Genomic DNA, 20,177 nt, shown 5'->3' on the forward strand with positions numbered 1-20,177 from the left:
TGAGCCGACGCTAGTTCCCTGCCTTTTTTTCCTTGTCTCGACAATCTACCTGGTGGATTGGTATTTGTTTTTGTTCTTGTTTGTCTCTCTGTACAGATGGTGTAGAGAAAGTTTTGAGAGAGAATGAGAGGTGTAGATTTTTTATAATTGCTGTTCTTTGTAGAGTATAGGTGGTAAGGTAGTGGTAGTCGGGGGTGTGATAGCTTCATCTAATGTCGCATAAAATTACCCTAACCTGCAAGCTGGAGGTAATGATGTCTTAAAGTATAATATTGCTAAGACTGCCAAGGCTACTTGAGTAATTCCTAGCAACGATGGAGTTCCTCTGTCCTATGCCTTTTTTGGTTCACTCATAAATGCCTCGAGTGTCTTGCAAGGGAAATAGGGGTCTTCACTCCTGATGCTGACGGTGGATCATATAGCTGGGAGTGTCTCACTTATTGAAAGGGGGACGCTTATGGATCACGAGAAACCGTGACATAGGAGATAAGATGATTCTGGATTACATTGGCAGGCTTGTTAACGGTACTTTACTTGAAGCACTCGACTAGCACAGGCTTACAGCCGTCGATCATCTCCGACTAATTGTATGGCTCAATTATGCTTTATAGCACGCAATAATTGTCACTCTAGAGTCAGGAATAGAACCCGTAAGCAGATACTCGTGTTAGGTTTTCTAATCCCCACTTGCTAATAAGCATCAACTAAGCAAGATGTAACCCATCTCCGAGTCAACGCAACACCACACCTTCACGTCAAGCTCGCTAATTCATGCCCACATCAAGTCACATCATGCCCGTGTCAATGTGACCAGCAGAGACTAGACACCTAGTCTAGAGGCAGTTTCACAAACAAAGCTCTCCATAGCCGACACGATCTACCAATAGCCAGCTACATCCCCCTCCACGGACCCCAATCCGCCCCCAATCAGGAACGAGAATGTCACACATTCCTTCTTCACGGCTGGACCCTGAACCTACGCTGAAGACTCGTGTAAATCTGGATGCTGTACGGAGTACTTGGACCCTTTTTCTCCCCCATCCGTGGATCGTCATTCGTGGATCCCCGTTTATACATTTACCGTCGCAGTGTAAAGTGATCCTAAAATGGACCCTCTTTCGTGGGATTCGACTCAGCCCCGAGGGCCGAATTGCTGAATTGCATATGGCCCCGCCCCGTCTTCCTTCCCTTCTCATTCATGACAAGGTCTTATATGACTATCTGTATCCGCCCCGAAACGAGATTGAACAACCATTTTCACTTTGAATCTGAAATTGAAATTAGCCCTTCATACGAAAAAAAAAAGATCGTGGGGTTCACCACCACAAACTCGAGTTTTTTTCTCTTGACAAAACCCAACATTTACCGGACCTAAACTAAATCCCGATCAAGGTGAACCGAAAACCCTCAACAACCAAAACCATGGCTTTACGTCAACCCCCAAATCCAAAACATACCACCGACAGACATGAAACGGACTATGAGCGGTGGCTTAAAGATCACGATGACCATTACCAACCGGAGGGGAAACCGCAATACCATCCATCCGATGTCGAGAGTACAACGCAAAACGGAGATGACGATGAAATCGATGATACTACACCCGGAGAAGAAGATACCACGACCAAAACAAAAGCAAAAACGAAGATAAATGTCTCGCATGGTTATGCGGAGAATGTCCATGTCGATGATGATGGCGCTGTCGTGCGAGTTTCGCGGTATGGGTCGATTATGTACCCGAGTAAACATGATGCTGTATCTATGGGGGCGGCGAATCATCTTGGTACAGGTGCTGGTGTGAGCATGGATCATACGTTTCTACGAGTTGAGCAGAGAGAGTCCATGGTGTGTTGTGGGATTAGTACGTTTTTCATGGTTATTTTCTTGGTAGGATTGGGGTGGGGTTTTAGGAGGAATCGACAACAACGGCAGAGGCACCAGCGGGGGCAGCATATCGATGGGATATCTTCTGATCGGAGTACGAGTGAAAAGGTATGTTCAGTCCTATTGTGTAGTATTGGATATCTGGATTGAATGTATGCTAACCTGTGTATAGAAGGACTTTATGGAGACAGTATAAGCGGATTTGTTGATTCTTGGTTTACGTTTCTTCCGGAGTCATTGTTTTATACCCTCTTCACAGCCCGGATTGTCTAAGTGTTTCTAGTATTATTGGAGTTTGGAGTTCTGTTATAGATCTTAGATATAGACGGCGTCTACTCGTGGATTTATTTTACACGGTCCAGAGGGGGCCAGTAATCTCATACTTTATCCATTCGCATCGTCTGATATGTATTGAAAATCTGTGATATACATGGAATCCCCTAGAAACGCTTAGTAGGGAATGGTATTTACTTAGTCTCCATGGATTTTGTCTCTGTGGCACGTCTAATCGTTGCTAGTCTCGAATCTAACATGGCTCACCCCGCAAGCTAACATGGACTTTCCAAGGATCCTGATTACTTTTCAGAATAGGCCCATATTACTTCGACTAGGTATCTTAACATGTTGAACAAGAGACGCGGGAACACATCTCGGATTACCTGCCAGCCCCTGGGTACTGTGTCAGCCCCTACGCTGCGCTGTCACCTTGAGCCCATCCCCGTCCTGTGTACTTGAGAACATTGTCGACCCCAAGTGTAAATCTAGTCCACACCCTCTCCAATTTCTTCCGTCGCACAATTAGGAAGTGGGAAGGACCTATGATGAGGACCCCGCCAGCCTGTATCCACTACCGTAGTGGCGAGTGACAGTCAATGGCCGGGAGGTGTCGATGGACGTCAAGGAAGATTGTCGTACTTGGCGCGTACGATCATCATGGCTGGCCAGCATGCCATCCAACCTGATTTTCAAACGTCGAATCCTCCTCAAAGGCCTCGATGGAGCCCTTTCATCCCCTGTCGAATCAGCCCGATGGTGGGGACGAGTCTTGATGCCCGCTAGAAGACTCGTTCGTGATCCCTCGCAGGTTAGCGTACGGGAATTTCGCCTTCGCCGAGAGACTTCCTCTGGACCAGGAGCCGAGTGAACGGTTTCTGCACTATCACTCCTGACACTGTGTCTTCGTGTTCTGTCAAAGTTCGAGGTTGTTGGCGACGGCGTGATGGCATTAGATCTACTGAAAGATGATTGCCTCGTTTGCATCTTCCTCATATGTGTCGCATGAAAACTCTCCCACATTTGTGTTACCCAAGCCTTCAGTTGCTCCTCTCTACCTTCCCTTTCGTCGTTATTTTGCCTTAACCGCAATCGCGGTTTCGTCTTCGTCCTCTCCCTCCGCGGAGAGCGTATGAGTGGTCCCACAAGAATTCCCGCTCATAATCTGGCACCTAGCGCTTGACAATGATTATAGAACGGTCGTGCTATATACTCGTGTCAACAAAATGATCAATCTGAAGGGTTGATAGATAGGCAGCTTCCACCTTGTCATATTACCAGGGGATATCATGAGCGTCCAAAGTGCGCGTCGAAACCCACTTCTTGGCCATCTTGGTGACGGTGGTCTCGATTCCGTCGATATTCATAGTTTCTCCCATGTCATTCAGAACTTCGTTAATCTGGCCGCGACCTAAGCCTTACTCAGACAATACTCCCCTAAGAAGGTTGCAATGCCACCTACTCTTTTCTTCTATTTCTTGTGTCGACTTCAATTCCTCATCTCTGGGTAAAGGATTTACAGCGAGTATCATCTTAGGTTCCTCGATTCCGTACTTCCTTATATTCTTCTTAAGCCGTTCGAGGTATGCTTGTTCGGTAGCTCGCTTCTCTTCTGCAAACCGTTTTTGATACTCCATCTCCCACAAAGAGGTTTGCTTTTGGGACTCTTCTTCATGAAGTGCTTTGATTACCTCCCTCCTTAGCTCTTCCTCTTAGCGTTCTATCGGAGATTAAGGTTAGCCTTAGCTCGAATGATTCTTTCTAGCACTTTTTAAAGCCTTCTCGTAGTACTCTACGATCACTAACTGTACCTAGATATAGTTTGGGTTCTTTGGACTATCGAACTTATTAAGACTGAAATGGTCTACTTTAAGTCCATACTTCGGGTAGCCGTTAAAGGACGCACTCTTTGAATCAACGATGAATTCCTGTTCCTAATATCCAACAGAATTTCCCTGTTACCAACTATCACTTACCTCAATATCATCTCTCCCGATGACCTTTCCCAGTTTAGACGAACGCTACTCAAAAAAGCAAGATACCTCAGGCCCGCCTTAAACGGACAAAGTAATAAAGTCGTCTACAACATCAAGGAGGGTACCGTTCTTAGACGTTATGGTCTTTAGAACATCAGTCTCAAGATTTTTATATAGGTCGGACGACGCGGCTATCGCTGTCAGAAGAGTGCTCCCCTCGGTAAATAAGTTTAATCCACGATGAGGAGTTCTAAGGAAGACAACCCCTTTAGTTGAGTTAAAAACACCAGGGGAATTTGTTTTGCTGCATTTTAGCGAGGACCAAGGCCTATAAATGCCGTTAGCGAAGGGCATTTTGATACTACGGGATTTCTTTTTCTCAATACCCGCTCAATAACAAGGCCACCGAAGCAATGTCCGATGAAAATAAGTGACATTTCCAGATCCTCCTAGTTTTCTTATTAGCTCGAGATATTGGTATGAATAGGATAACTTGCCGTTCTAATCACGTTGAGACAAAGAAGGAGCTTAGTAGAGATCGTCGACAAGGTTGTCCGGATCGGCGTTTCTCCCATCCAGAGAGAATCGTAACCGAAACGCAAAATCCGTGCCTCCGGAGAACAGCTCTGGGCAACATCGTTTCATCTGAGAGCCAGTTGACTCCTGATTTCTTTTCTGTCCAAGTGATGTCCGGTATTGCGCCCAGGCCATGGACAGCAACAACGTCGACACGCTCAACGATATGTTTTGAATACATCACTTAAAGGTTAAGTTGCTCAGGCGGGACAATATGGAGCTTCTCTGTCTTGGGCGGATTATTTAATAACCTCTCTGTTGTAGGCTCTCGCCAAAGGGGCGCGCTTGCTTTCGCATCATCAACTGCACCATTTCGTCGCTTTATCTGCTCCTCCATCGAACCGTACGGGTAGAGTCCTTCAGCCAAGGACGAAGCAAAATTTCGGTCTCTGTTGATTTAAATTGATGTCAATCCTGCATCATCTATGGGAATCAAATTTGCCACTGATAGATTTTCGACAACTTCAACAACTATGCATCCAAGCTCGTTCGTACTGCATACCTCTTTAAAAATGCTCAAAGCAAACTCAACGAATTCCTCCGTTTTTATCACAGTTTGGGGAGAAACCGGCCGCGAAGCAGACGTCTCTGTCTTCGCCGACACGTAACCATAGTGTCGCTGTGTGGACCGAGATCTTCGGGTACCATACTTGCAGCGTTGGATATGCTCTTCCGCCAAGTTCAGCAAGAGATTGTGCTTATTGCGAGACCAGCCGGGGTACTCCTTATCCAAGACTATATAAGGCTCAGAGCTATTAGAGACGGAGTCGGAATCTAGGTCGGATTGCGTAAAGGGCATATACGCAGACTTCACTGAATCTTGCCAGCGGGGTTCGTGATTTTGATTATCGGAAAGGTCTGCTTGGTTAATACCCGTGCCCTCGCTGCGCAGAGGCTCCTTAGCGGAGCGGTAGCTATACTCGGGCTTCCGAGTCTCTTCCTTATCGCCCGTTTCCTTTGGCTTGGGCTGTATGCGAAAGTCGTCATGTTTGCAAGGCATAGGTGGAGACTCATCCGTAAAGCGCATCCCTTCATCTAAGTCCTTCTTGGGCATGGATTCTTCCACGGTACGTTCTTGCCGCGATTCTCGCCTACGTGCTAGCAGATCGCGCTTAAGTTCTCTCAGCCTCACTAACTGGTCATATCGAACCCGTCGATGATCATCGGAGAGTATTTCATAGGCGTCTTCCACCTGCTCTAACTCCTCCTGAGCGGCGTTTCGCTGCGATTCATCTTGAATTCTGTCCGGACGACACTTGCGCACTCGTTCGCGATGGGCAGCTCGGATTTCGGCGATGGTAGCTTCCTTGGTGACTCCCAAAATGACATACAGGTCAGAACCAGGGGGCAACATCATAGACGGGCAGGGTAAGAGCAGTACTTCATCCACCGAGGGACAATCCGAGAGGGGGAAATGTAGTGGGATGGTACAGGTTGGAGGGGAAGAGGTGGCGGAGCAAGCGATATACGTCTGGAATATTACCAACCAAATGTTGACAGTGATTGGGCAAAAATGGACAGCCACAGCATCCTGGCATCATGTACCATCAGTGTTAACAAAGTAGAAGCATAAAAGATGGACTTGGACTTGGACTGGATCCTAAGAGCCAATAAAGGATTGACACTAATGAAATAAATGATTGAGATAGGTCAGAAGGGGTTTACAGTGTCACCAGTCTCTATGTTTCGGCCTAGGTGCCCATTAGCTCTAGCATTCTCTCCTTTTGCCCTGACCATATTAAACTACCATTCAAAAAATGCATCAAATTGTCGCTCAAGGTCATTTTCGTAGTTTCCGCTTTGACTAGGGAAATGACGTGTTGTCTACCACGATGATAGATTTACTATAAAGTCCCGGTCCCTGAAATTTAGTGGTATCTGCCGAACCACGGAAGACACGCGGAAAGGACATCATACCTTCTATGTACGCAGGCAATAAGTGATATCTGCAAGCATGATGGATATGGATTTGTGATGGTCTTACCAAGTGGTGCCGAGTTTGTCCGCCTGAATCTAATAAGACCTTCATATCTAGATCGTCGATATATACTATACGGCATGATTGAGAGTCCGATAGACGGGATGAAATCAAACTTTAGCTGCTTCTTTACGTAAACCTGTTTACACCAGGTGGTGTTCGATTCATCAATGAGCAATACGGGTCATTCCGTGAGAAGGTATTCAGGTACGCGAGCTAAGTTTTATGAAGCTTTGTGGCGGATCGAATGACGTAGATGGGACCACTACAATACAAGTCAAACTAAACTTTAAAAGTAGATATATCCCAGGTGGTAAAATAGTTAGATAATGATATGTATGTCCTATGTACAAGAAAAGAAACGAAAAGAAACAGGGGAGATGTATGTGTATATCCACAAGAGAGGGGAATTGATAATAGATATCATATGCAGCCAAAGAAGAGCATCACACCAGGCTCAACTACTTTACTCCTTCTTCGGCTTCTCAGATTCAGAGGTCCAGCCTCCAAACCAACTAGACAGCGGCTTACTACCGCCCTCCTCCCGACGGAGCTCACGAGCCTTTTCCCGCTCGTTCTTGTACTCTTCCCACGAGAGCTTTGCGGCAGCTGTCACACTTCCACTTTCCTCAGTAGCGGGTTTGGAGAGGAGCGCATGGGTAGGCAAGGGACGGACAGCATCTTCGCCGCCGTAAATACGGAGGGCGGTGCCAAAGGCCCAGTCCACGGCTTCTTCGACAGGGTGATCGAAGAGGTAGGGGAGGAAAGGCACGACGGAGAGACCGAGCTGGAAACGGGAAAAAAAGATTAGCATAAGCTCCACCAGTGTAACGCATACAGTCTGAACCAGAACTGAAGCAAAGCAATAGCTGTACATACCCCGATAGGCAACCAAGTCCGCAAAAGCGAATTCTTCACGCCCTTAACCGCACGACCCGAATACTTCACCACGCTATGAATAGTGAAAGCAGGCAGTCCCATACTAGCAATGCTCTGGAAAACAGCCCGCTTGGCCATAACCATCCGATAATCCTCGGCAAGCGAAATCTCCGTCGTCGGCCAGGGCGTCAACGAATCCTTCTCCTTTAGCGCAGCTCTCCCTTCTTTCGTCAAGGGCATGCTAATATTCCCCGTGGCCATGCCACGGATGATCTGCTCGGACGTGATAGAGCTGGCATCCTTGTGCGCGTCGCCCGGTGGGGCGAGGGCGCGGCGATTGCGCAGGTACGCTTTGTAGCCCTCGTGGCCGACGTCGCCGAGGAGGTAGGCCCAGGAGATACCGTAGGCAGAGCGGACGAGGTAGGGGTGTGCGACGGGACGGAAGGACTCGCCAATGTCTGAGGTGTAGGCGACGTAGCGGTGGGCGGAGAGGAGGATAGTGCGGATGCGCTGGGCGTATGCGGCATAGCGGTAGGGGGTGTCTGTGGAATCGACGGAGCTGGGGGGTTCGGAGGAGCTCATTGTTAGCTGTGTTTGTATTGTGGTGGTGCAACAGTTGAGCTAAAGCTAGAGCAGGAGCAGGAGCGTTGTCTTTCAACAGTTCAGTGTAGTACTGCAGTAATGACGAGCTATGTCATTGGCAGCCGGGAAGTGCACTGAAAAGTGGAGCACGACGGGAAAGACACGGGCTTCTCGATGGTTCTCGACTCTGATCGCTCATATCGCTCATAAGAGTGGCCTGCATCATGATTTGAAAGATCATGGAGGGAGTAATATTGGGCAGACACGTACTATGGAGAGTAGATATCATCATAAAAGTCGTCTTCCCGGTCAACTAGCTGTTGCAACTTTGTGGGGAGCTTCTCCCGCGCAACGGGCTTGTCTGCATCGGCATCAGGCGGGGGAGAGCCATTGGAATCTTTTGGCTGGCGACTACCCCAGACCATCGTGGGAAGCTAGGATTGGATATTCAAGGGATTCAAAAAGAGCGTTGGCTTTGAATGGGAGTGGTGGAGGTAAGGTTGTGTGAGGTAGATGTGAAGCTAGCAGGAAAACGCTGAAATGCTTGGGAAAAGCAGAAGAGAACGAAGATGAGAGTAAACAAGAGGGAGAAACGGAAACCGCGGTCTAAGCCTCAAGAGCCATCATAATAACCGTCCACGGCAGCCGAAGCAGGCGCAGTGCATCAGGACTAAGTCGCTAATAGCCGGGGGTATACTCGGCCTACAATCCATGGAATAGTTTACTTCCCGTTTCCCGTATACTTGTCCAGTGTAAACAAATAGAATATATCACGATATTGAGCTGAATATAGTCAAGTTTTCAATTTTCAGTCTCAGAATTATCCATTTTATTGAATTCTATATAATTTAATCTTCCAATATTAATTGTTGCCTTCTTTCGCTCGTGACATCCTTCCCGATCCAGTCACATGATCTCGGACACACCCGGGAGATCACCTGACCTGACCACCCATCCTCCCGCTGACTCATCTTCCTCCCACACTAAGCCTAATCAGGCAAAGCGGTCTCAAAGTCCCGACCTCATCTCTGAATCCAAAGCCTGAGGATTCCGCTTTCCACATCGTTGCACTAGACCTTCCCTCCCCCATTCTCACATCCCCAATCCCTCAACATGGTCGTCTACTACCAGGTCGCCGGCAAGAAGGTCGGCTCTCACGTCGTAAGTGCTCTTCACCCCACCCCCCCGATCGACAATCCTGCCCGCTCGACGTATCCCTTTTTACCTCCACTCTCCACTCCGGCGACAGCTGGAAATGTTACCGCGCAAGCTAACCGCTTTTTCTATCACTCCAGCTCTCCATGGCCGTCCTCGGCACAATGTTCGCCGGTTCTTACCTCGCCATGGGTGGTGGCTCTAAGCCCAAGACCGCCGCTGGTCCCCCCATCAACGCCTCGTCCAAGGAAGAGGGCGACTTCATCCAGTATGTGCTATACCCGAATATCCCCGACAATACCAAACAATTCTCAAGCTCTTAATACCACATGAGCACCATCAATGGCTCAATATCCGTGCTAACTCTGCACCCTACAGACAATTCCTCAAGGAAGTGGACGGAGGCGACAAGAAGTCCGAGAAACACTAAACCACCCTCCCCCAAACACGGATTTTATATCGACGGCCCGGTCCGGCCTTGAGTACGACGCCGCGTGATGCATGACTCGAGTCACCCTTCTTCGTTCTTGTCGCTTCCCTTCCGAGATATATTGGATGTTGCGATATTCTAGTCGCTACGACTATTCCGGAGCTGGACGGGCCGATCTATGGGAAGGCGGGTGATGGAGGTTTTTCGTGGTTCTGTACATAAGAGGCGTGTACGCTGCATAGAAGAAATGTTCCTTCTGAAATTGGTCTGGTCCGAGTCCGAGTTCTAATCTGAGTTCGAGAGTGGTGATGTTTCAACGAGTTTGCCGATGTGTTGAACAACCGCGGACATGGCTGTTTCATACTCGACAAGCTTATGAAAAGGTCGGGAGCTTCTGCATCGTTTGTCAAAGCTGCTGGAGTGTCTTGTCCGATACTGAGCGAACCTCGTAGCTGGCCCCGCTCTGCGGATATCCTCGTAGCGCAGCTTTGATAGTAGATCGATAATCAATCGTAGCAGTATACCAGGCATCTAGATACTATACTCGTCGGACAAAGCTTCCTCTTCGGAAATTTACGATAAAGCTATAGTCCGGTCCACTACTTACCCAGAGTTAGGAATTGGATCCCCGCCCATCAAAACCAAGCGCCTGATGTAGCTCGTTCGTCTCCAACTTTCTCCCGACATCTAACTACCACAGCTTCACCTCCTCAACTCCCAACCACACAACACCAGAATCTCGACACACCTTACGCCCGCCATACAAACCTCCCCAACACACACCACACATCCAAAATGAAACCCCTCCCCTTCCCCCTCGCCCTAAACATCGGCACCGACATCGTCCACCTCCCCCGCATAACCCGCCTCCTCCAAAGACCCAACTACCTCACCCGCTTCACACGCCGCATCCTCAGCGAGCACGAACAACTCGACTTCCAAACCCGCTTCAAAGATACCCTCCCACCACATCTCCACCCTTCCTCCCCTCAAACACCCACGCGCGCGCAAACACAGACAATTGTCACACCGGACATGACCCGCTGGCTAGCCGGCCGCTTCGCCGCCAAAGAAGCCGCGCGCAAAGCCGCGCCGGACGGGGCTGCTTCGTTGGGGTGGAAGGATGTCGAGGTTCGTGTACCGCGTGATAATCATCATCAAGGGGAAGGGAGGAAGGAGGGTGATAGGAGTGGTGTGGGGGGGGGGTTCGTACAACAGGAGGGGACGAGTCGGAGGCCGGAGATTGTGTTTTTGGGGGGTGGAGAGGGTAGACCGGATCGGTTGGGACGGTTGTCAATTTCGCATGATGGTGAGTATGTTGTTGCGACTGTTTTGGCGGCTGGTTGAATGATTTTGTGTGGATGGGTATATGATTTTGTGGTTATATGGGCTTTGCGACTGTGGTCGAGTTCGTGGTGTCCTTGGAGAGGTTCCTGATCCCGGAGCTGGATTGTTCTGCTACAATTTTACATGTGGGATATCTTGACCAGATTTTCTGGTATCAATATGCTGTTGTATACCAAGTATTGCATCTAAATGCTGCGATGGTGTTTACTGCCATACTCGACGACCGTCTTCGGAGAGCCAGGCGATGGCCTGGTGGTTACCGGCGCCTGGGGTGCTACTGCAGAGCTCGGAGTACTCGAGAGTGATCTATGTATGATATGAGTATGGATTAATTCCAGAATTGTGTATATTAATTGATGAATATTGCGCAGGTGTCTGCCGAGGCTTGGTTTGAGCAGCCCCTCGCCAAACACACGATGACCGCACATGATAATAAGAAAGTACTATGCCAATGAAACTATAGTGTGCTATAATTGATTAAATATGTGTCATATAGCCATGACGGAAGCCAATCCGGTCAAGCAATTCGACCCCGTGTGCTCAACTGTGTAGTATCACTTTCCGACGTGTAATTCCCCACAAAAGCGGGACTGAATTCTTATCGGAGCTGATATCAACTTTCTGTTCCTCTCCAATTTGGCTTTCCCCAACTTCAGATATTGTACATCACATCGCCCTGGGGAAGATAATAGACTTAGAAGTAAGTTAGAAGATACTAACAGCTGTACAGCTTGTCCCGTCCGGTCATCTCTGACTGGTCTATCACCCCGCCAGACCAGCCACTTATCATCAACCTCATGAACAAGGCTAACCATGACTCAGGAAAAAGAATACGAAATGCCATTCTCCCACCACAGTCACTCGGGCCAATTCTGCCCTGGCCATGCCAAAGACTCCCTCGAGGAGGTCATCCAGACCGCCATCAGCAAGAAGATGCAAGTCTTCTGTCTGACAGAGCACATGCCCCGCGACGCCGTGGACTTTTACCCCGAAGAGGTACCTCACCACCACCACAACCTTCAAATCTATACTCAATTCCCTCTCTAATACCCGTCCAGATCGAAGCTGGCCAAACAGAAGCCTGGCACTCCACCAACGAAGAAGCCTACTTCACCGAAGCCCTCCGCCTCCGCCAAAAATACACCTCCCAAATCTCCATCATAATCGGCTTCGAATGCGACTGGATCCGCCCCTCTTCCCACTCCCTAATAACCCGCTCCCTCTCCCGCTTCCCCTTTGAATTCTTCATCGGCTCCGTCCACCACATGCACACCGTCCCCATCGACTATGACCACGACATGTACATCCGCGCCCGGAATATCGCCGGCGGCACCGATGAGCGTCTGTTCGAGGATTACTTCGATGCACAGCTGGATATGTTGAAGGCGTTGAAGCCGCCCGTCGTGGGACATTTTGACCTGATTCGGTTGAAGAGCGATGATCCCGAGCGGAGCATTAAGAGTTGGCCTGGTGTCTGGGAGAAGGTTGTGCGGAATTTGGAGTTTGTGGTTGGGTATGGCGGGTTGGTGGAGGTTAATGGGGCGGCGTTGAGGAAGGGGATGAGTGAGCCATATCCTAATGGGGAGATTTGTGAGGTATGTATGAGGGATTCTGGGTTGGCCTTTGCTTTGGGTTTGGAGAGAGGCTGATTATCTTGATAGGAGCTTTTGGCGCTTGGTGGACGCTTTTGTCTTTCGGATGATAGTCATGGCGTTGATCAGGTTAGTTTGAACTTTCACCGGGTGTTGGAGTTTTTGGATCGTGTGGGTGTGCAGACGTTGCATTATTTGTCGCTTGTTGGGGAGGAGGGTGGGGATCTTTCGCCTGCACCAGATGAGCGGTTCCCTCGAACGAGGATTGCTGCTGTTTCTATGGAGGAGGTTAAGCAGATGGCTTTTTGGAAGGCGTGAGCATTCCAGTCTCTGATGATGATAATGAAGCATATATTGCGGGGATTTATCGAATTAGAGAATCAAACAACGGTACACTTGGTCCATTGGACATATGTAAAGAAATCGAAGCCTATCAGTGACCGACGATTAGTAGGTAAATATAGCCTCGAACAATAATAGTGCGACTGCTAATCATACTCGGGAAATAAATAGCTCCTACTCTAAGCCGTGAGTAGAAGCGGAGGGGGTAGAAACACTGGGCTGCCCAGCTTGGGAAAATTGATGTTGTTGTTGGCTTACTGTTGGAGAAGCATGCGAATGTTAAGGCGACGGACGATCGCGGCCGAACAGCGCTAACCCACGCGGAGAATTACGGTCATAAGGATATTGCTGAGCTTCTGCGGAAGAATGGCGCACCAAAGGAGACTTTGTTCAAAAAAGTGCTAAGAGACGCGAAGCATTTTGGTGTACCGGGTTAGGATGTTTACATAGTTGATTCGTGTTAAGACAATGATATTTTCTGCCATGACTCTAATTCCACCTCTTTTCCCTATCGAGTTCCTTTTCCCTCCTCTCCTCCTCTTCCTGCTCCCTTCTCCTTCTTTCATTATTCCAGAAATCTTCTTTCTAATTACCAGAACCAAGATACTTTAACTTCTTTCAGCTCTGGTATTCCCTTCTATATCTACTTCTCTGTGATGTGGTCTATAGCTGGAGCAGAGGTACTGGTTATGGTATACTGGTCCCTCAACGGAAGCGGTCTATCTGGTATATACCTAATTGTGCACCCTGAGGGAATCCCAGGCTTTCTTGAGCTGCTTCCTGAGATGTAGCCCGCTAATTGTGAAAGGAACGAACTGATGTGGAGGGGCCAGCGAAACACTGGGCGATTCTTGCTCGCACGGTAGTAGTTATGTATCTTCATCAACTTCCCTCTACTGGGCTACACGCAATCCATCTATAAAATGCACAAGGGCTTATGATACCTACTATGAAGTTTTGGCTATAGTAGCTAGGACCTAATGATAGAACAACTAGTAACCATAGCGTTTAAAGGTGCAGCAAGATATAAGGATACTAACTGTCTTTGAGATGTGTTCCAAATGCATATCTAGCATGATCAAAAGAGAGATCTGCTGCTTTATGCCTAACTTACCACTCTACCTCCTCCATCCATGTCTCCATCCCTAGCTATTAGAGAGACTCGGGAAAATACGGCTTACCCGCGGGGTTATTTGCCACGTTCAGCTCTAGAGAGACACAAGGTAGCTCAGTTGTGGAGTAATAGTGACAAATGATGAGCTAGACTATACTTTATAACTACTACCCTCTTCAGATTGATTCATACCAGTCCAAAAATAGTTGAATCCCAACCTTAGTACTCCATGGATATTCCATTCAACCAACTATACGCCGCCACGATGACCGAAGACGGAACCCTAAAAGAATGGGCACAGTAATTATACTGATTCTGGAATAGATCTTACAACAACCTGTTTGCATTGACCTCGTACCATTCAGCTAGCCAAACATACAGTAATTCAATTTACCTCCTCCCCAGGGTCTACACTCTGCCCCTCATCTCCCGCCCCTCCGGAGCTCCTTCGCAAGCCATCCACCGGAAGGCGTCATCCAACGAGAGGCGGATAATAAAGCCCCTATCCTGCCTCAAGTTAATTGGGTCTAACATACCGGAAAAATCCGATTAGATAGGTTAATCTAACTGGTCCTCAGCAAAGGAAGTTCTGAGTTTCAACAACCAGTCCATTACGTCGCGGCGGCCACCCCCCACTTGGAGAAAAAGTGGGACCCGAAGTTTGGGCTTGCCCCTCGTTTTTTTAAAGCTTCCCGTTCTCTTCCCTTCTTTCCTTTCTCCAAACTCTCATCTTCAATCAAGCATATATCTCTATATATCTCTCTTTTCGATTCAATCGCTATCCTTTTTCAAAATGGGTGTTGACAAGAAGATCCTGACCGCCGGTAACGGCGTTGACTTCCCCAAGAAGGGTGACAACGTCGCTATGCACTACACTGGCTGCTTGTACGACGCCAACGCTGCTGATAACCACTTCATGGGCAAGAAGTAAGTGTCCTGCTCTTATATATCCTGGTATCCCCTGTTAGTTGAGCTATCTACTGACCACGTTGCAACTGCTCAGGTTCGACAGCTCTCGGGACCGCGGCTCCCCTCTGGCTAGCCCTATTGGTATTGGCCGTCTCATCAAGGGTACGTGGATGAATCCTGGTCGCGCGAGGATCCTCGCACTGCACGATCCTACGCAGCTTTATATACATGACCATTACTGACTCAATCGTGCTTGATAGGCTGGGACGAGGGTGTTCCCCAGATGAGCCTCGGCGAGAAGGCTATCCTCGATATCAGCTCGTGAGTTTTCCCTCCATTTCAGCTTAGCCAGCTCTTACAGGAGCTTTCGAGTGCCATATGCTAATACCAGTTGTCTTGACAGTGACTTCGGCTACGGAGCCCAGTATGTGAAAGATACCACCGCCCTTACATCGCGCCTAGCTTCCACAAACCCAACGCGGTATCGATGACTCTGATCAAGATGCTAACAATGATTCTTTTACAGGGGCTTCCCCGGCCTGATCCCTGCCAACTCCCGCCTGGTCTTGTAAGTTCCAAACACATCCGCCCTTATCTCAATCGAACCGTTGACACTAACTGTCTATATTCTCCAGCGAGGTCGAGCTCGTCAAGATCAACAACAAGTCCGCTGCTTAGATTCCTTGACTCTACAAAACAAATACAAAGTTCGGTGGAAACGCTCTGGTTGCGATTTCCCAAATACCCAAGGGAAATCAGCCCAGGAGTCGCTTGCTTTGCCAGTCTTCTCTTCTCTCGTGCCCCTAATAACCTCGTAGACGTTCGATCCAAACCACAACGGTCTATAGTATAATCTTCCCTTCCATCTATATGCATCTCCCCCTTCTATACAACAGCATAACTAACCCGACTATTCCCCTTACTCCTGGAAATCTTCTTCACAACAGTCCCCCCACACAAATCCGTCGTATCAACATGCGTCCCTCCACAAGGATAAACCTCCGCTCCAACAATCCTCACAACCCGAAACTTGCTCTCCCCAGGCGCCAACAGTCCCCTATCAGGAAGAAGATGCGGCACACCCTCCCTCTCAAAGTCCTCTTCCCCCCAAAACTCAATCTCCACCGGCATCCCCCGCGCAATATACTCATCCACACGCGCTTGGATCGCAGCCTTGTGTTCGCCGGGTATACTACCGCGGAACTCGCAGGATGCGCTATCAGGGAAATGCGAGGCTTTTAGTTCGTCGAAGTTTGGGATTGAGGATTCGAGGAGGTGGCGGACTGCAGAGCCTAGGACGTGGCCGGCTGTGTGGAGGCGGGAGTATAGGAGGCGTTTTTGGGCGTCGATGGATTGGAGGATGGGCGTGGTGGGTGTTAGGGATTGGAGGGGCGTGGTTGTGTTGGGCATGGGCCGGACCAGGTGCAGGACTTGGCCGTTGTTTGTAGCGTCCATGCGTGCGGCGAGGACTTGGAGGAGGGCTTTTTCTGGATTGTTGCTCGTGCTGGGATCTGTTCCTGCGGGGAAGATGTAGCCTTCGTCGGAGGGTTGGCCGCCGCCTTGTGGGTGGAAGATGGTTTCTTTTGTTACGAGGATCAAGTCATTCTCGCCCGGGGATTTGAAGAGGGTCTTGTTTGCTTCGTCGAGGTCGGAGAAGGGTTGGATGGATTGGATGGTTGTTTCTAGGTGTAGGAGTTTTGCGTCGTGCTGGTAGGCGAGATAGGTGGGGGTTGGAGGTGGCATTGCGTAGTTGATTCAAGGTGAGTTTAGGCCTGAATCATGCAATTGACTTGAGCGGAAGAATATAGCAGGAGGAATAGTCTTATCAGGGTCCAGCAAGGGGTCAGATAGTTATAGTCGCAATCTCGCGCAAAACTAGTCCGCGGGGAGAAACTGGAGCCCGCGCGCCCTGTTGAATACAACCCCGCATTCCAGCCAATTACAGTCTGTCTACAAGTGGAGAGTGTTGTAGCCGGCTAAATGAAAAACTACATTAGTTATCATTCGAGGGGTTCAATAGTATCTGGACATACAACGACGTATCTATATGAGCCCTATATGCCTTGTACGGTGATATTGTAGCCCACGGAAGTAGCCCACTAGATCCGACGAAAAGCCAATGCCAGAGAAGATCATTCTTTATGATCGGAAACATGCAACCCTTCTAGATAGCCGCAAGAACAGACGCTTTCTCAAGTCTACCTAAACTAGCTAACTTATTCTTATCGCGCAATACTGTTGATATACTCCATCCCCGACGCACGATAGGTATCGGCTTCCACATAGCTCTCATTCCGGGGAAGACGGAAAACAAAGTTTGTAGCTTTGGAAGAATAGCGAGGCCATTGGGGGATGTGCGATACTGCATTTCATCTATCGTTAGTACAATCGGCTAATAGAGCAGGCTGTGATATACTAATATAGGTCAACAGCCAAGCGAAAGGATAAACTCACCTCCATGCCCATTAGGATTCAGATCGGTCACGAATGACGTCCACATGCGAGCGGCCATCTGTCCGAGTTCCAAGCGCGCAGGATCAGATCCCAGAGCTGTGATATTTTGGACTGGATTTGAAAACACAAACGGAATCTATACGTTGATAGGATAGTCAGTCAGCATCGTCCTTCCTGGTCGTTCTGATACAGAATGGTAAGTGTATCCCCTACCTCCGCAAAATGCTGCACTCCAATTGTAGTCGACGTATTCAATGCAGCAACATCCCACCGATAAGAGTAAACATGGTCTTCAAAACGGGACATGGCTTGTGTCAGCATCCGGCGGGGCGCTACCATGCATATATCGCCAGCCATGGATTCGTAGCGTTTATATTGTAGCCCTTTGCTTGGCCAGGTCACATTGCCCCAGCCGTAGGGGCAGCCCAGGGCTGGGACGTTGGGATAGTAGGTGAGGAGTTTGGTGGCTTCGTCGCGGGTGAGGACCCAGCGTTTGGAGGCTGGATCGTACAGATAGTGTTAGATATTCTCACGAAAAGATTTTGGAGATGTATAACATACATATCAACTGCGCGACACAATCTTCATCTGTATTTGTACCGGTTGTCCCGAAACTAGTCCCTTCATCTGTGTTTGTGCCGAGTAGGATGGGGACTTTGGCGAATTTGCCCTCACGGTAGCTTATCTGGGGATATTCTGAGATGAAGATGTTGTCGACTGTGGCGAACCACTCTAATCCTTCGTAGGCGTTGCTGTAGAAAGTTTCGTAGGGTAGGTCTCGGAGGCATTGGAGGGTGTTTGTTGAGTTGGTACATCTGGTGCCAATCAGTCTCTGTAATCGTCATAGCTTTCCTGTGGGGAGACTGACCCTGTTCGTTGGACAAGTCGATTGTACATTGGCTGGTGCCATTCTGTACCATTGTAGGGTGGTCCTACTGCGTTTCCGGACTCCATAATTGCTGGATCTCATGTGAGATACTCCTCTAGATGTGGAAGGAAGGTGTTTTCATACCAGCTCGGAAGAGACCCTCATTATCGCCGTTGTTGGTGACAAGGTGCGCTCCCACACTATAAGCTCCCCTGAAAACGCAGAGATATTAGTACCATTAGAGACAGCTTTGTGATCAATGATGCACTCACGCCGACTCGCCCCAGATCGTGATTCGATCCGGGTCCCCACCGAATGCCTTGATATGCTCTTTCACCCACCGCATGGCAGTGCGCTGGTCCCGAAGGGCGAGATTGGTGTTTCCCTCGGCCTACTACAAAGTCAGGGATTATTCGAAATCATTAGAGTGTGCAATTTCACACACCCTCACTTCCTCTGAGTCTAGGAATCCAAATGCCGAAAGACGATAGTTGATCGATACGCCCAGCACAGGCTTGCCGTTCAACGCACTCTGCTGGACAACATAGCTCATGTTATATCTGTACAACCAATCAATTCGAATTAGCACCCCTATCTTAAAGTTATTGTATTTCTTTTTGGAGTCACCTTACCTAGGATCCGCAGTAGCACCCTGCGACCACCCACCACCAAAAATCCACAACATAACCGGCAACTTCTCCCCAGAATTCTGAGGCTTAATCACATTAAGATTCAGACAATCCTCATTCAGCTTGATCAATCCCATATTCACCAAGTTAGTGGTATCGGACCCGTAACCCGGGCAATCATACCCATACTCAGTAGCATTGTAGTAGACTGCATTGGAGTGGGACGACACTCCCGCCGCGGAGACATTGTAGACACCAGAGTTACTATCTTTAGATTCGTAGGCGGACTTCAATTCTGCGGGTGTGAAACGAGTTGGTTCGTCGGCATACTTGATACCTAAGAAAAGATCTTGGTTGAACTCGGGGAGAGTCCGGCCCACGAAGACGGTTTTTGAGTTTGCATTGCCTGCGGAGAGAGTGGCTGTTGGTGGGTGGGATGAAACTGCCGAGTCCCTCTGAGATAATGGAGTTGAGGATACTGCGGTGGCTAGGGTTAGCCACAGCGCTGAGCGACGCATTGTAGTTGTTTGTGGACAGTCAATCCCTCAAATAGAACCTTGGGAACTAGGCGATGGGAGACGTTACACCGTTATAGTAGGACGAGCTTGGACTGTAAAGTGTACATATACTCCCCCTAGTGTGAACAAGCTAGAGTAACGGAGGAATTATCCAGTTAATAAGTATGCCAAGGCAAAGTTGATATAGTAGATCATCTCCCCCAACCCCTCAGTCGAGGCATGATCAAACTCAAGGGATAGGTCAGATAGTCAGGAACCCAACAAAAGTCATGCTAGACCGGGGAAATTATCTCGACCAGAAAGTTTTACAAAGCTACATTTAGACTTCTTTAGGGCTTTCATTCGCAGAGTTGCGGAGATGCACACGCTCATAGGTGGGAAAATAAAGCTGGGGTAATTCCGGGGTGCAAATGGCGGGGGTTATTACTGTAGTAGGCATGAATAAATTGGAATTCGGGGTCAAAGGTGCAGGTGCTCCAAATCGGAAACTTAGAGCCGAGATTGTCAAAGTCTTGTTGTGCTGGATCATGAGGTGTTTTTTTTTCCAGCGATCATTGTACTTGATAGTGTACTTCTAAAGAGACGCTAATCTGCTGAAATTCACTGCAGGGGACCAGACAAGACAGGTGAATCGGACAGTATTAGACGAAGGTCTTGGCTGAATGGAGCTG

At 48.7% G+C, this 20,177-nt stretch overlaps 10 protein-coding genes across 10 annotated transcripts; 5 read left to right on the forward strand and 5 right to left on the reverse strand.

Annotated features, from left to right (window-relative positions):
• Positions 1–1,422: 1,422 nt before the first annotated feature.
• N7496_000530 (uncharacterized protein) lies at positions 1,423–2,080 on the forward strand (the record flags this gene model as incomplete). Its single annotated transcript, XM_056693461.1, has 3 exons — positions 1,423–1,845; positions 1,892–1,978; positions 2,057–2,080. The coding sequence occupies 3 exons, from the start codon at positions 1,423–1,425 to the stop codon at positions 2,078–2,080; spliced, it is 534 nt and encodes a 177-aa protein (XP_056560190.1).
• Positions 2,081–3,431: 1,351 nt separating this feature from the next.
• On the reverse strand, positions 3,432–3,794 carry N7496_000531 (uncharacterized protein; the record flags this gene model as incomplete). Its single annotated transcript, XM_056693462.1, has 2 exons — positions 3,432–3,568; positions 3,620–3,794. 2 exons carry the CDS (start codon positions 3,792–3,794, stop codon positions 3,432–3,434), a joined length of 312 nt encoding a protein of 103 aa, XP_056560191.1.
• A 1,312-nt stretch (positions 3,795–5,106) lies between these two features.
• N7496_000532 (J domain-containing protein) lies at positions 5,107–6,063 on the reverse strand (the record flags this gene model as incomplete). Its single annotated transcript, XM_056693463.1, has 1 exon — positions 5,107–6,063. One exon carries the CDS (start codon positions 6,061–6,063, stop codon positions 5,107–5,109), a length of 957 nt encoding a protein of 318 aa, XP_056560192.1.
• A 1,090-nt stretch (positions 6,064–7,153) lies between these two features.
• Positions 7,154–8,573, reverse strand: N7496_000533 (uncharacterized protein; the record flags this gene model as incomplete). Its single annotated transcript, XM_056693464.1, has 3 exons — positions 7,154–7,474; positions 7,567–8,125; positions 8,419–8,573. The coding sequence occupies 3 exons, from the start codon at positions 8,571–8,573 to the stop codon at positions 7,154–7,156; spliced, it is 1,035 nt and encodes a 344-aa protein (XP_056560193.1).
• Positions 8,574–9,261: 688 nt separating this feature from the next.
• Positions 9,262–9,733, forward strand: N7496_000534 (ATP19 family protein; the record flags this gene model as incomplete). The annotated part of the gene is made up of 3 exons (XM_056693465.1): positions 9,262–9,309; positions 9,444–9,571; positions 9,682–9,733. The coding sequence occupies 3 exons, from the start codon at positions 9,262–9,264 to the stop codon at positions 9,731–9,733; spliced, it is 228 nt and encodes a 75-aa protein (XP_056560194.1).
• Positions 9,734–10,528: 795 nt separating this feature from the next.
• Positions 10,529–11,080, forward strand: N7496_000535 (holo-ACP synthase; the record flags this gene model as incomplete). The annotated part of the gene is made up of 1 exon (XM_056693466.1): positions 10,529–11,080. One exon carries the CDS (start codon positions 10,529–10,531, stop codon positions 11,078–11,080), a length of 552 nt encoding a protein of 183 aa, XP_056560195.1.
• An 813-nt stretch (positions 11,081–11,893) lies between these two features.
• N7496_000536 (histidinol-phosphatase) lies at positions 11,894–12,990 on the forward strand (the record flags this gene model as incomplete). The annotated part of the gene is made up of 3 exons (XM_056693467.1): positions 11,894–12,076; positions 12,139–12,675; positions 12,742–12,990. The coding sequence occupies 3 exons, from the start codon at positions 11,894–11,896 to the stop codon at positions 12,988–12,990; spliced, it is 969 nt and encodes a 322-aa protein (XP_056560196.1).
• A 1,931-nt stretch (positions 12,991–14,921) lies between these two features.
• Positions 14,922–15,715, forward strand: N7496_000537 (FKBP-type peptidyl-prolyl cis-trans isomerase; the record flags this gene model as incomplete). The annotated part of the gene is made up of 6 exons (XM_056693468.1): positions 14,922–15,055; positions 15,132–15,199; positions 15,298–15,358; positions 15,441–15,461; positions 15,564–15,605; positions 15,673–15,715. The coding sequence occupies 6 exons, from the start codon at positions 14,922–14,924 to the stop codon at positions 15,713–15,715; spliced, it is 369 nt and encodes a 122-aa protein (XP_056560197.1).
• Positions 15,716–15,922: 207 nt separating this feature from the next.
• N7496_000538 (putative alanine--tRNA ligase) lies at positions 15,923–16,780 on the reverse strand (the record flags this gene model as incomplete). The annotated part of the gene is made up of 1 exon (XM_056693469.1): positions 15,923–16,780. One exon carries the CDS (start codon positions 16,778–16,780, stop codon positions 15,923–15,925), a length of 858 nt encoding a protein of 285 aa, XP_056560198.1.
• A 479-nt stretch (positions 16,781–17,259) lies between these two features.
• Positions 17,260–19,506, reverse strand: N7496_000539 (putative triacylglycerol lipase (LipA); the record flags this gene model as incomplete). Its single annotated transcript, XM_056693470.1, has 9 exons — positions 17,260–17,399; positions 17,492–17,627; positions 17,705–17,991; positions 18,053–18,306; positions 18,360–18,450; positions 18,504–18,571; positions 18,632–18,750; positions 18,805–18,919; positions 18,992–19,506. The coding sequence occupies 9 exons, from the start codon at positions 19,504–19,506 to the stop codon at positions 17,260–17,262; spliced, it is 1,725 nt and encodes a 574-aa protein (XP_056560199.1).
• Between the last annotated feature and the right edge of the window lie 671 nt (positions 19,507–20,177).

This window comes from Penicillium cataractarum (assembly GCF_028827025.1).
Source record: "Penicillium cataractarum strain IBT 29864 chromosome Unknown utg000001l, whole genome shotgun sequence".
NCBI lineage: Eukaryota > Fungi > Ascomycota > Eurotiomycetes > Eurotiales > Aspergillaceae > Penicillium > Penicillium cataractarum.